The 15,519-nt window shown below is 41.7% G+C and overlaps 1 protein-coding gene across 1 annotated transcript in view; it reads left to right on the top strand.

Annotated features, from left to right (window-relative positions):
* Positions 1-1,987: 1,987 nt before the first annotated feature.
* The window catches only part of LOC115221421 (HAUS augmin-like complex subunit 5), a 35,819-nt gene continuing 22,287 nt past the window's right edge, over positions 1,988-15,519 (top strand). The window contains exons 1-8 of the mRNA XM_029791602.2: positions 1,988-2,152; positions 4,768-4,914; positions 7,789-7,854; positions 8,591-8,623; positions 9,569-9,705; positions 10,849-11,011; positions 11,953-12,010; positions 14,724-14,794. Of these exons, the coding sequence (XP_029647462.1) occupies positions 4,802-4,914; positions 7,789-7,854; positions 8,591-8,623; positions 9,569-9,705; positions 10,849-11,011; positions 11,953-12,010; positions 14,724-14,794 (641 nt within the window). The 5' untranslated portion in view covers positions 1,988-2,152; positions 4,768-4,801. The remainder of the gene's footprint in view (positions 2,153-4,767; positions 4,915-7,788; positions 7,855-8,590; positions 8,624-9,568; positions 9,706-10,848; positions 11,012-11,952; positions 12,011-14,723; positions 14,795-15,519) is intronic.

Raw genomic sequence — 15,519 nt, 5'->3', positions numbered from 1 at the left:
ATGATGATGATATATATATATATATATATATATAGAGAGAGAGAGCAATAAGAAAATGGAGGCAATCACCTATTGATCCCATCCATTTTCTTATTGCTCTATAAATTAATGGTAAAATAACTCTTTACCTTCACCCATTTAGTACACTCGGTAATGTAATTGCAATGCAATAAAAAACACTTGTGTATTAATAATTGGGTATTCTACCAACAGTATATTGGAGAGATATTATCCCTTAGTTGGTTGGATTCACAACCTCTAACTTTCTTGGAATTAATAAATAAGTAAATATATATATATAGTTCATGAAAGGGAAAGTGAAGAAAAGAAAGGAAAAGAAGAAAAAGATAAAATGAAAGAAAGAATAGAGGGAATAACAGAATAACAAAATTGGTGAAATCAAAACATAACGGTTATCAATATCAAATTGTATGAAAGATGTACATTTTTTTGTTTTCAAGGATTGTAAACCAACCAAGTATGGGCCATCCCATAAATAATGTGGTTTTTATATATTACTTTATTTTTCAAAATTAAGACAGAGTTCTTTTTTTAATCTAAAATATATACTCTCCTTCATTTTGTACAATGCTCTTCCATTTATTTGCTAGACTTACAAGGCCCCTCTTCCAAAATTCACTTATCTGTGACAAAAAAATTCTCCTCCAGTGCTGTTCTAACCTTGTCTACAGAATTCATATTTTTTCTGTCCAAATGATTTTGGCGACTGCAAAATAATGATTATCAGATGGGGCAATGTCCAGCGAATATGGTGGGTGGGCCATCGTTTCCCATTCAAACTGCTCCAGCCTTTGGAACATCATCCTTGCTGTATGTGGCCGAGCATTATCCAGATGGAAGAACACCTTTCGTCTTGAAACCAAAGGTGGTTGTTTTTCTTCTAATGCTGAATTAAGCTGCGCAAGCTGCTCGCAACACATCTCCTTTGTTATTTTTTTTTTTCATATTCATTTGCATCAAGTTGTTTTACACATATTACACTATTTTTTATTGTTCGGGTCAAACAAGGAGTTGAAAGGTCAAGGTCTGACGATGCTGGCAGAACCGTTAGTATGCCCGGTGAAATGCTTATCGGTATTTCGTCTGCCGTTATGTACTGAGTTCAGATTCCGCCGAGGTCAACTTTGCCTTTCATCCTTTCGGGGTCGATAAATTAAGTACCAGTTACGCACTGGGGTCGATGTAATAGACTTAATCCGTTTGTCTGTCCTTGTTTGTCCCCTCTGTGTTTAGCTCCTTGTGGGTAATAAAGAAACAGATGTGAATTTTCCAAGTCCTCTCCCTACCCGTTCGCGAGCGCGCATTTTTTTCATATTCGTTTACAGCAAGTTATTTCACACCTATTACACTATGTTTCTTTTTTTTTTTGCTCGGGTCAAACCCTTACCCAATCTCTTATGAGTGGTTGTTGTCGAGAATATAAATGTGATCATGGTAGTGGGTCTCAGCTGAAGAATCTATTTCATCTTGACTGGCAGCGAAACGACTAGTTCCCATAACTTTCGAATTTCTCCCTTTGTTTTAAGAGATTTCGATGTTTGAAACAGCAACATTACGTGATCCATGCAGTCGAAAACGTATTTCTGCAAAATTGTTTTAGAAATCCTATGAGGAAATAAAGTCGTAGGGTATGAATGGTCATGGGTATGCTGTGCTTAGAAAAAAATAGGACGAGATGATCATGGCAGGAACGCTTTTGATCATAAGACCGGTACTACTTGAGAACGGTGGTCCCGGTGCGCGCACTCGCGTAGTGGCGCATCCGCACTAGCAAGTCATAACTAGTCGATCCTACAACTACTCCCTAGCAAAGTAAATAAAACACAAAATAAATAATTTTTTTACACAAAGTAAATAACACACAAAAACAGAAAGTAAGGATCGACTAGTAATGACTAGCTAGCGCGGATGCGCAACTACGCGAGTGCGCGCACCGGGACCACTGTTCTCAAGTAGTACCCATAAGACCTACTCAAACAAAGCTGACCTGGGGTTATATAATAACAACAGCCTTATAAGAAGTGCGAGAAATCTTAATTAGTTCCCTTGTGTTGGTGAGCTCTTGTGCTTTAAAGATTTGTTTACTCCATAATTGTGGGATTTTCAAATTTATTTTCCGCCTCAAAATTTGGTGAGTTTCTCATATTTTAATTAATTAAACCTTTATTATTCATATTTTAATTAATCTAATTATTATTATATCATTGGCAGTGATATAGAGACCCAAAATGCCTGGCATTTTGAGCAGTTTCCATTCCGTTATTTTATATCTTTGATAATTTATCTTAAATATTTGTTCGCATTTTTGGCAGATTTGATTCCAGCCAAAGTTTAACGGACGAGTTCTGTGGCAGATGGATGTGAGGAAGGGTCCCAAGTAGCTGGATCTGGTTTAACGATTTAGGGGAAATATGCTGGGAGGTTGGGGGGGGGGCTTTTTGGCAGTTGAGGTTGACTCCAGCGGGTTTCTAGCACCGTTTGCGCGGAAGATTCTGAGTTCTGAGGGTGTGGCAGAAATGTATTTCTTTACTACCCACAAGGGGCTAAACATAGAGGAAACAAACAAGGACAGACAAAGGGATCAAGTCGATTACATCGACCCCAGTTTTACATCGACTGGTACTTTATTTATCGACCCCGAAAGGATGAAAGGCAAAGTCGACCTCGGCGGAATTTGAACTCAGAACGTAACAACAGCCGAAATACCTATTTCTTTACTACGCACAAGGGGCTAAACACAGAGAGGGCACACAAGGACAGACAAACGGATTAAGTCGATTATATCGACACCAGTGCGTAACTGGTACTTAATTTATCGACCCCGAAAGGATGAAAGGCAAAGTCGACCTTGGCGGAATTTGAACTCAGAACGTAGCGGCAGGCGAAATACCGCTAAGCATTTCGCCCGGCGTGCTAACGTGTCTGCCAGCTCGCCTGGGTGTAGCAGAAATGAATAGGAAGGTAGATGCTCGTAGGTTGGTGGGTAAACAGCAGAAAGAACATCTTGTTGGCCTCGAAACAAGATGGGGAAAGATTGAGCTGGAAACCAAGAAACGATGGGCAGTGAATGGCCATCACTGCAGACCCGTAAACTGGAAAGTATTGTGATAGTGAAACATCGAAACGTTTGATGAAAATTGAACACCACTTGACGACTTCGTCTCCCGTCTGAAAGCTACAGTCATAAATATGTAACATTTAAGATCTCTTGTAAATATATCTAACCATATTAAAAGCTTGGACGTTCCCGTAATATTTCTGCTGTTCTGACACCTGAGTGTTTAATTAATTTAGGTCTTCGCGGGGTTCCAATTGCTCCTGAATGAAATTAACGGTAAATACACGATATATATATATATATACTTAATAATTAGGGTTCAGCAAAGATTTACTTTACCACATACCGAAGTTTAGAAATAGCAGCCAAAAACCTTAGCTATTTCTTCTACTTTAAAAAGGGACTCCCAGAGAAACCAAAATACTTGAAAACAATCCACACAGGCTTATATATATATATATATATATATATATGTATGTATGTATGTATGTATATATATATAATACTCATATTTTTAAAATGAAAGGATTGCTAATTCTTGAATATCGTTACATATTAAAATTTGTGATTTTTACTAAATATTGTTTCGAATCGAAGACGAAACATTGTCTACAATATGGAGAAAAATAAAAACAACAGTTTTATTTTAAAAGCACGTATGTTAGGAGAGAGATAGAATGCCGAGATAGGCAACTTATAAATATTTAATTAGAAAAAAACATTTAAAAGAAAGCATTAATTTTAATATACTCTCATTTGAAAACTGTCTTAAGAAGAACTGTGGGTACTACTAGCGAACAGTGGTCTCGGTGCGCGCACTCGCGCATCCGCGCTAGCTAGTCGTGACTAGTCGATCCTTTGTGTTTTTGTTTTATTTACTTTGTGTAAAAAAATTATTTATTTTGTGTTTCATTTACTTTGTTGGGTAGTCGTTGTAGGATCGACTAGTCACGACTAGCTAGCGCGGATACGCGAGTGCGCGTACCGGGAGCACTCTTAAGTAGTACCGAACTTACCGAAATTTTTCATTGTCCTTTATCAATTTCGTTAAATATTTCCATGAAATTTCTTTGAATATCTGTTATTAAAAAGTAGTAATGACACAAAAGAAAAACTGTTTTTAAACCAAGAAACCTTTTTTTTATTTATCAATTATATATTTTAATTTAATTTTAGAAATTTTCATAAAGTGAGTCAATAAGTGATGAACGATTTCCTGAAGGGAATCATTAAAACGATGTTGACCACAGTCACTCTTGCATTTGTAGTTTTAAAATCAAATTCATCATCATCATCGTTTAGCGTCCGCTTTCCATGCTAGCATGGGTTGGACGGTTCAACTGGGGTCTGGGAAGCCAGAAGGCTGCACCAGGCCCAGTCTGATCTGGCAATGTTTCTACGGCTGGATACCCTTCCTAACGCCAACCACTCTGAGAGTGTAGTAGGTGCTTTTTACATGCCACCGGCACAGGTGCCAGACAAGGCTGGCAAACGGCCATGAGCGGATGGTGTTTTTTACGTGCCACTAGCACGGAAGCCAGTCGGGGCGGCGTTGGCAACAGCCACGTTCGGATGGTTCTCTTATGTGCCACCGGCACTGGTATCACAGCTACAATTTCCATTGATGTTCATCGATTTTGATTTTTGATTTTGATTTGTAAAATTGTATTTTTTTTTTTTTTTTTCAGAATTTCTTGCCACATAATAATAATTGTTTTAAAAATGACTAAACCTGGAGATCTACCCTATCGCCTTTATGAGTGGGCAACGAAAGAAATGCAGTTTCGCCCTCCACCATCTTGCCCACGCATGCCAACCATTGAAAACTTCAGAACGTGAGTTCCTCAAATAATATTCCAGTTTTTCTAGTTGGTGTTATTGTGTTGACTTAATCTTTGATTATCTAGATCAGTGGTTTTTGAACCAGGGTTCCTCGGAACCTTAGGGTTCCGCCAGTACAGTCCAGGGGTTCCGCAAGAAGTTACAAAACTGCTATTATCGGCAGTAATTTTTAATTCTCCTGTGCAGATATGTGTGCATAAGACTATTAAATTATTGCATAGGGGTTCCTCGAGCCAGTGGAATGTTTCCTTGGGGTTCCGCACCAGCAAAAAGTTTGAAAAGCACTGATCTAGATACACGAATACCTTGTCAGTAAATTTGGTTGACGGAAACTGTATAAAGCCTGTTTTATGTGCATGTGTGTGTGTGTCATTGTTATTTAATGTCAGTTTTCCATGCAGACATGGGTTGGTAAGGCTGGGAGCCACACCAGTTTCTGTTGTCTGTTTTGGTATGGTTTCTATGACTTGTTGCCCTTCCAAATGCCAACCACTTAATAGAGTGCAACAGGATGCTTTTGATGTGACACTAGCAAGGCAAAACCCCACTCAGCTCAGGCTTATGTATACATATACCCAAACCCTACACTATTAGAGTGGTTAGCGTTAGGAAGGGCATCCAGCTGTAGAGACCTTGCCAAATCAAGATTGGAGCCTGGTGCAGCCTCCTGGCCTGCCAGTCCCCAGTCAGACCGTACAACTCATGCCAGCATGGAAAACGGATGTTAAATGATGATGATACACAGGAGTGTATAACAACTTACCTAATCGACCGGCCCCGAAAATGGATGGCGCTGGAGCGAGCGACCGATGCCGGACTGGCTGGGCGATCTTTTCTACTAAGGCGGCGAGCTGGCAGAAACGTTAGCGTGCCGGGCGAAATGCTTAGCGGTATTTCGTCTGTTGTTACGTTCTGAGTTCAAATTCTGCCGAGGTCGACTTTGCCTTTCATCCTCTCGGGGTCGATAAATTAAGTACCAGTTGCACACTGGGGTCGATTTAATCGACTTAATCCGTTTGTCTGTCCTTGTTTGTCCCCTCTCTGTTTAGCCCCTTGTGGGCAATAAAGAAATAGATGATGATGATACATATGCACACACATGTATGTTTGTCTGGATTTAACATTCTGTGCTTTGTATGAAAAGCCTTCATTGACAGCTAACCATTGCTTTATGTGTGAAATTTAGTAGAGGGGAAACTGCATGGAAGCCTATTGTGTGTGTGTGTCCCCCTTGTATTTTCTATTCAAGGCACTGTTTCACAGTGGGATACTCTTCCTATTTATCATCATCATCATCATACGTCCGTTTTCCATGCTGGCATGGGTTGGACGGTTCAACTGGGGTCTGGGAAGCCAGAAGGCTGCACCAGGCCCAGTCTGATCTGGCAGTGTTTCTACAGCTGGATGCCCTTCCTAACGCCAACCACTCTGTGAGTGTAGTGGGTGCTTTTTATGTGCCACCTGCACAGGTGCCAGAGGAGGCTGGCAAAACGGCCACGATCGGGTGGTGCTTTTTACGTGCCACCGGCACGGGGGCCAGGCGAGGCTGGCAATGGCCACAATCGGATAGTGCTTTTTACTTGCCACCGCACGGAGACCAGTCGGGGTGGCGTTCTCAAATAAGGGCTTTCTTATTCTATATGTCTTGGAAAGTGCAGTATGAGGGTGCTTTCAAAGCACCCTCATACTGTGTGTATGCGAGTGTTGGGCCCCACTGAGGCAAAGTGGCTGAGTTCCTTTCGAGTGTTGGGCCCCACCGAGGCAATGACCGAGACCTTAAGCATTATGTTGTGCTTGAGAAGAAGACCCATCAAGCAGATGTTCCCTCATTGAGAAACACTGCTCTTAGAGTTCTGTCAGAGTTGGTACTTTTGTGCTGGGCCCAGAAGGATGAAAGGCAAAGTTGATCTCAGTGGGATTTGAACTCAAAGCACACAAAGCCAGAACAAATCTTGTGAGGCATTTTCTTGGATGCCCTAACCACTCTGCCAGTTCACCATCTTCCTTCAGCTTGAGTGAAGGTGCAGAGCCTTGTGGTTAGGGTGTTGCACTCACATTCGCCTGGTCATGGGTTCAATTCCTGGGCTGGGTGGCATGTTGTGTTCTTGAGCAAAGCACTTCGTTTTATTTTGCTCCGGTGCCATGTGGAGACTGGCACCCCAAGGAATTGACCCAGCATTCCCTCCACACGTCGTAAAAGATGACTAAAAGAGTTTAAGGCGGGATTTACACGCTGACCCCGTAAAACCCTCACCAGCAATGCCTACCCAAACAGACCCTTAGGCTGGAGGATTCTCGCCTGAATGGTACAGTGGCGTCATTTGCCAGGGGTAAGGAATCAATGACAAATGGGGGATGCAGCGACGCCCTATTACAGTGCATGCCCTCATACTACTACTACTACTACTGCTGCCACTACTACAACTACTATTGCTGCTGCTGCTGCTACTACTACTACTAATACTACTACTGCTGCTATTACTACTACTACTACTGCTTCTGCTATTACTACTACTACTACTATTCTGCTGCTACTACAACTAATACTACTGCTGCAGTACTGCTGCTGCTACTACTACTTCTACTACTACAACTGCTGCTACTACTACTACTACTACTACTACTACTATTACTACTACTACTACTACTACAACTACTACTACTGCTACTACAACAACTACTACTACTGCTGCTGCTACTACTACTGCTAATACTACTACTACTATTCTGCTACTACAACTACTACTGCTAATACTACTACTACTATTCTGCTACTACAACTACTACTACTACTGTTGCCGTTGTTGTAGAATAATGATGGATGTTAAAATGCTTACCTTTTTTTAATTTTTGTTTTTCTCTTCCAGGTTAACGATGGGAGGGAATAACGCAAAGGTGTGGAAATATGTTATTGAAAATGTTGCTTCCACCAAGTAAGTCCCGGGGGGGTGGGGGTCGGAATTTCTTGATGATTTCATTCTGTCTTTCTTGTGTTGTCACTAAGGTCCCTCGTCTCAGCAAATGTGGTCGCCATGGTTTGGTTGTCGGACCCTCTCGCCTTTATTTGGGTGCCTCTTGTATCGGGTGATGTTGTGGCTGTAACAGCTGAGATGAGGGGACTTGGCTGACTGGGTCAGTGCGTCAGCATTGTTGCTGTCATCATCACCATCGTCATTGTCATCATCATCATCACCATCATCATCACCATCATCATCATCATTGTCATCACCATCATCATCATTGTCATCATCATTGTCATCATCATCATCATTGCCATCATCATCATCACCATCATTGCTGTCATTTTCATCATCATCATCATCATCATCATCATTGTCATCATCATCATCATCATCGTCATCATCATCATCATTGTCATTATCATCATCACCATCATCATCATCATCATCATCATTGTCATCATCATCATCATCATTGTCATCATCACCATCATTGTCATTATCATCATCACCATCATCATCACCATCATTGTTGTCATTTTCATCATCATCATCATCATCGTCATTATCACCTTCATTATCATCTGCATCTTCCTCACTATCATTACTACCGCTGTCATCATCGTCACCACCACCACCACCACCACTACCATCATCACCATCTTGTATTGTAATACATGATTGTTTTTTTTTTTTTTGCTATTTTCAGAAAGCTAAGTAAGATCCGAGGGAACTTAAGCCTGTATCCTTTTCTGGAACCCCTTCTTGTGATATTTAAACATCTTCACTGATTGTTGTCGCTATCATCATCATCATTCAGTTCGTATCACCAAGCCTATATCTATACAAATATGCATATGCATACATACACATAGAATGAACGTGCGTATCATACTTATAGCAGATACATCATTGAATGCCTGATAAACTGAGGTATATACCTCAAGAAAGCTTTTCTTAAGGAAGTCATCATCATCATCATCATCGTTTAACGTCCATTTTCCATGCTAGCATGGGTTGGACGGTTCAACTGGGGTCTGGGAAGCCAGAAGGCTGCGCCAGGCCCAGTCTGATCTGGCAGTGTTTCTACAGCTGGATGCCCTTCCTAACGCCAACCACTCCGTGAGTGTAGTAGGTGCTTTTTATGTGCCACCGACACAGGTGCCAGACAAGGCTGGCAGCGGCCACGATCGAATGGTGCTTTTTACGTGCCACTGGCACGGGGGCCAGGCGAGGCTGGCAAACGGCAGGGTTAAAAAACGCAGAGATATATCAGTAGCAGGAGAAACTCATCCAACAGCAGTGGTGGTGGCATTGTTGAGTGTGTATTTCTGCCTCGTTAGGCTTCATCAATAGCAACCACATGCTAAGACAAAACAGTGGTGATTAAAAAATCACTGATGTTGCAATTTGCTGGCAGGCTGAATAAAAATCTGTTGTGAGTGACAGAAGCAGTATTAGTTCAAAATAGCAACCTGTCTGTGATGCTTAAAGTATATACATGTTTTGTTTTTATTGAAATAATGTATCTAGGAGTACATTATCCAATGTGTTCTTAACACAGTAGGATATGATTTGAGGTGGATTTGGTGCCATTTATAACGGCTCTCTCAGTTATAAAGGGTCTCTGTGTTTAACTCTTTAAAACTTGTTGTCTGTTGTCGTCTTCCCTAACAAAATGCCAAAGGTGTGAAGAGGAGCAGCAGCTCATTACCCTTAATGAAGAGAATGAGATGAAGAAGAAAAAGATTGAAAAACTGAAACAGGAGATTAGATATTTGGAGATGGACGGGAAGCAGTTGGAAGAAGAACTCTTTGAGTCAGGTGAGAAGAAATGTTGCGCTCGTTAAGATTCGTTAACCTTTTAGCATTCAGATTTCTCTGTCAAATGCAGAGATTATTGATTCACTTTGTTTTGAATTAATTATGGATTGCATAATACCTTTTAGATTTTGATGATGATGTGAATGTTTACTTTTAGAATGGCATTATATTTTGAGAGAGTGAGAGAAATAAGAGAGAGAGAGAGAGAAATAAGGGAGAAAGAGAGAGAAATAAGAGAGAGAGAGAGATGCTCATCATCATCATCATCATTGTTCGACCATGGTCGAGACAATGGAATTTACCATGCTACGCCAGACTTCACGGTCCATCATAGCATTACGGAGGTCCTGTTGCTGGATGCCTGTATCCCTGGAGATTACATCAGGGTAGGAGAGTGTGCGCCCTCTGGTATCGCGAGTAGATGGCTTCCAGAGAAGAAGAGTAGAAATTACCTCATTTTCAGCTCTACAACAATGTTCAACAAACTGGACCCTCCTACCTTTCACAAGAGATGACACAGGTGGTAGTTTCCCATATATTTGCATTTTGGTTGGATGGCGCTTCCACGAGAGATTTTAAGCTCTTATACGGAGGCGAGTGTAGGTTCCATCCAACCGCCTCTCAAGCGGAGATGCTGGTGTTCTTGTCACTAAGACCGTTTCTGATCTCTGCATTGGTGCATATTTCGAGTCTCTTACCAGATTTCTGGTTTTGTGCCTGTTGTACTAAGAATTATTATTCTTGTTCAAATTTTGCTGAGGTCAATTTTATCCTTTTAGGGTCAGTAAAATTAAGGACCATTTGAGCACGGGGCTCGGCATAATCAACTAGCATCCTCTCCATAATTTCATGCCTTGTACCTACCTACATATATTTCAAGATCTTTATACTTGCTCAGTTTTCGGTAGGTCTTGACAGATTCATTTATATCGATTGGGGCAGTCATATCAATGAGGAGGCATGTTCTTTATCTGAAGTCATTCGATATGATGTCTGGTCTATTTGTGTCTATCTTTCTGTCAGTTTGAATGGTGAAGTTCCAGAGGAGTGAGATGTGACCATTTTCAAGCGCTGGAGGTGGTTTGTGTTCCCACCAGTTTTTATTATTATCATTATTATTATTATTATTATCTAATTTGCCAGATGCAACCCTGTCTGATGCCTATACCGAATTGTTCAATCTGAAAAAGAAGTCGGTCCTCTTGTCCCAATTTTCTGCTCAGTCCAAGAAACAGATGTCGGTATTCAACTGTTTGCAGCAACAGATTTCAGAGAAGTTGGCCGATTCTCAAAATGTCTCTGACAAGTAAGTACCAATTTTTCTTGTTTTGCATATTTCCTTCTGTTACTCTTTTACTTGTTTCAGTCATTTGACTGTGGCCATGCTGGAGCACCGCATTTAGTCGAGGAAATCGACCCCCCAGGACTTATTCTTTGTAAGCCTAGTACTTACTCTATCGGTTGCTTTTGCCGAACCGCTAAGTTATGGGGACGTAAACAGACAAGCATCGGTTGTCAAGTGATGTTGGGGGGGACAAACACAGACATACAAACACACACACACATATATATATATATAACGGGAAGCTTTATGAAAATAGACAAAAGACGAAGGCAGGTGGAAAACAAACAAACAATTGTATTAGTATGGCGCTCAGGAAATATAAATAAAACAGGTCTTTAATGTTTCGAGCCTACGCTCTTCAACAGAAAGATTCACAGAGAAAAAAAACACAGAAAGAAGGAGTGAAAAAAATATGCGTGCAATAACTAACGAATCAACATGGCGATCTGATTTCGGCCAGAGGTCAAAGATCAAACATGAGACGCGAGAGCGAAATTAGGGGAGATAATAGGGTTGAATGACCTACTCAAACATAAGGGTGTGTGTGTGTATGAGAGAGTATATACGACGGGCTTCTTTCAGTTTCCGTCTACCAAATCCACTCACAAGGCTTTGGTCAACCTGTGTCTATAGTAGAAGACATTTGCCCGAGGTGCCACGCAGTGGGACTGAACCCGGAACCATGTGGTTGATAAGCAAGCTACTTACCACACAGCCATTCCTACGCCTGTTATTGATTTAATTTTTGTTCCTTGCTTTTTTTTTGTTTTGTTCCATTTTCTAATGTTTAGAAAAGTTTGCTTCCCAATCCGTATCTTGCTGATGTAAACTTTCAGCCACACCCTAAGATAAATTTAGTGAATTCTAATGTATTTTAATGTTTTTCTTTATTTCTTCTTCAGGGAGGCAAGGCTCTATTATTGTGTCAACTCCTCCAACAAAACTGAAACATCCTGCCAGGTAAATCACCCCTCCTTTTCCTTCTTCTTCTTCTTTTTCTCCTTCTCCTCCTTCTTCGTTTTCTTCTTCTTCTCCTTCTTCTTTTTCTTCTTCTTTTCCTTCTTCTTCTTCTTCGTCGTCTCCTCCTCCTCCTCCTTCTTCTTCTTCTTCTCCTTCTTCTTACAGGAGTTGTTTAGCTACAGGTCAGCCCTAAATGAGCAGAATTTGCCCCTCTGCAACCACAAGTTCAGTCTCACTGTTTGGCATTAACCCTTTTGTTACGAACCCGGCTGAAACCACTTCTGGCTCTGTAGTACAAATGCTTTGTTTTCATAAGTTTTGAATTAAAATCTTCCACCAAACCTTCGTCACAATTTATATATATCAAGGAATGTGAAGGTGGAGGTGCTGACCTTGTTTGTAATTACCATTGCTGGACTGCGTGTCGTCTGCAGTGGGAACAGGGACAGTTTTTTCTATGAAGCCCTTTTTTTAGTTTATCCACTGATATAGTGTCTTTACGACCATTAAGGTCTACAGTGAAAAATTTATCCATGCGTGAAAGAAGACGGAAAGGACCTGCATACGGTGCTGTTAACGGAGGTTTAATAACATCATTGCGTACAAAAACATGAGTCCAAGAAGTAAAGCTTCCTTCAAAGCAGAGCTAGAAATGCAATTGTCAACTAGGTAAGAGGTTTTAAACAGGAGTGATATATTCATCATCATCATTTAACGTCCGCTTTCCATGCTGGCATGGGTTAGACGGTTCAACTGGGGTCTGGGACGCCAGAAGGCTGCACCAGGCCCAGTCTGATCTGGCAATGTTTCTACGGCTGGATGCCCTTCCTAACGCCAACCACTCCATGAGTTTTGTGGGTGCCTTTTACGTGCCACCGGCACAGGTGCCAGACGAGGCTGGCAAACAGCCATGATCGGATGGTGCTTTTTACGTGCCACCGGCATGGGGACCAGATGAAGCTGGCAACAGCCACGGTCGGATGGTGCTTTTTACGTGCCACCGGCACGGAGGCCAGTCGGGCGGCGCTGGCTATGGCCATGTTCGGATGGTTCTCTTACGTGCCACCAGCACTGGTATCACAGCTACAAATTCCATTGATGTTGATAGATTACGATTTTGATTTTGATTTTGATTCAAAATTGGTAAAACTAAAAATGGTTGAGGATAAATTAAATTTATTATTGTTACTGAATATATTAGTATTATTTAATTTCTGAACGGTTTTGCTACCGTTTGTTTATGTAGTTTGAGAGTTGTGAGTAGAATTGATAATAGAGAAATGAAAGCAAAACTTTGGAAACAGCAACGCCACCATAGCTTATGTGGAAACTATGAGCGTGCTTTCAAGGGAGATAATCAGAGAAAGACTTGAAAGTCAACATAAGATCCTAATACTTCATGTAAAGTAAATATAACAAATAATCCAGAATCCTTATCTAGTACCGGATCTATCCCAAAATCTAATCAGTTCATGCCAGTCATGAGGCCAAACATCCCTGAAAGTTTCATCTGAATCCATCCAACGGTTCTTGAGATATCTTGTCCACGGACAAACAAACATGACTAAAAACAATACCTCTGCCTTCGCTAAGGCAGAAGTAATCACTCCTGTACAAATCATCCATTGCAAATGCCCCTCCCCTCCAATCTACACCTTATTCACTCTTGACCACATGGAGCTTTAAATAATAGGAATTTTTAGCAACTGTGCTGGCACTACGTAAAAAGCACGCAGTACACTCTATAAACTGATTGGTGTTAGGAAGGGCATCTGGCCATAGAAACCCTACCAAAGCTGACAGTTGGGGCCTGGTGCAGCCCCCCTTGCTGACCAGCTCCTGTCAAACCATCCAACCCATGCCACATGGAAACAGATGTTAAATGATGATGATGATATGGATGCTGGATGGAACATAGGATCAAAGCTAAATTATCACTTGGGTTTCATCCTGTGCCATCCCATCTGTGTGTGGAGGCACATGGCCTAGTGGTTAGAGCAGTGGATACGCGGTCGAGGGATCGCGGGTTCGAATCTCAGACCGGGTGATGTGTGTGTTTGTGAGCGAAATACCTAAGCTCCACGCTGCTCCGGCAGACGGTAATGGCGAACTTCTGCTGACTCTTTCGCCACAACTTTCTCTTACTCTTTCCTCCTGCATCTTGCAGCTCACCTGCGATGGACTGGCGGCCCCGTCCAGGTGGGGAACCTATACGGCAAGGAAACTGGGAAACCAGCCCTTATGAGCCAGGCATGGCTCGAGAAGGAATAAACAGTCCCATCTGTGAGTCCCAACATCCTGAGATCTAACCGTACCACTTCCTTAGTTTTTTTCTGTCCCTGAAACATACATGCCTCTACCAGCATGTGGAAGTCTTTTATCTTGGACTTCAGTGGTCAGCTACTGACTTCATATGAACCATGCCAGTGTAATTACCCCCACCAACTCACCTACCCATCCATTATAGTCACACACACTCATTTGTATACTCCCTCTCTCATGCATATGCATTCTTTTTTACTGTCTCACACACACACACACACACACCAACTCTCTATAACACATACCTCATTTCACATACCCCCCCCCCACTCACACATTCTCAGCTCTCAATACATACACACGCTTCTCTGATACTCATAATTTTTGTAAGATGTTCCCTTATAAACTCATATTAATATAATTTCTTCCCCCCTTTTTTTTTCCCACTCAGAAAAATGTTCGTGAAAATATTGAGAAAATATACAAAGACCTCTTGGATATGCATCAGAACAACCAAGCTCTGTAAGTATTTCATTAATTTTAGCAGGGGTTTTGATGAGTTTATAAGGGACTGGTTCCCGTGCTGGTGGCACGTAAAAAGCACCATCCGAACGTGGTTGATGCCAGGTCTGCCTGACTGGCTCCCATGCTGGTGGCACGTAAAAAGCACTCTTGGAGTGGTTGGCATTAGGAAGGGCATCAAGCTGTAGAAACATTACCAGATCAGATTGGAGCCTGGTGCAGCTGCTGGCTCTCCAGACCTCAGTTGAACCATCTAACCCATGCCAGCATGGAAAATGGACGTTAAACGATGCTGATTATATCATCATTGTTATTTGCTGCAAGTAATTAACTATAAAGATGACACAAGTTCCCCTTCTCAACTGCCCTGCCCCTCTTATAATTCCTTATCTTGCAAGGTACTTGGTGACCCTGTCAGTGTTGGTGCCACATAAAGAGTATCCATTCCACACTGTAAAGTGGTTGGCATTAGGAAGGGCATCCAGCTGTAAAAGTCATGCCAAAACTAACCTCCCCTGTGCTGGTGCCACGTAAACAGCACTGGGTCCACTCTGCATGGTTGGTGTTGGGAAGGGCATCCAGCCGTAAAATACCTGCCAAACCAGACATAGTAGTCTAGGGTAGTTTTTTTTCTACCTGGCTGGCGCCTGTCAACCATCCTAGCCATCCATGCATGGAAGATGGACATTAAATGATGATGATGGGCCTACTCTTTTTACTCTTTT

Source organism: Octopus sinensis, linkage group LG18 (assembly GCF_006345805.1).
Source record: "Octopus sinensis linkage group LG18, ASM634580v1, whole genome shotgun sequence".
Lineage (NCBI taxonomy): Eukaryota > Metazoa > Mollusca > Cephalopoda > Octopoda > Octopodidae > Octopus > Octopus sinensis.
The sequence above is the reverse complement of the archived record's forward strand: the minus strand, read 5'-3'. Positions and strand labels throughout refer to the sequence as shown.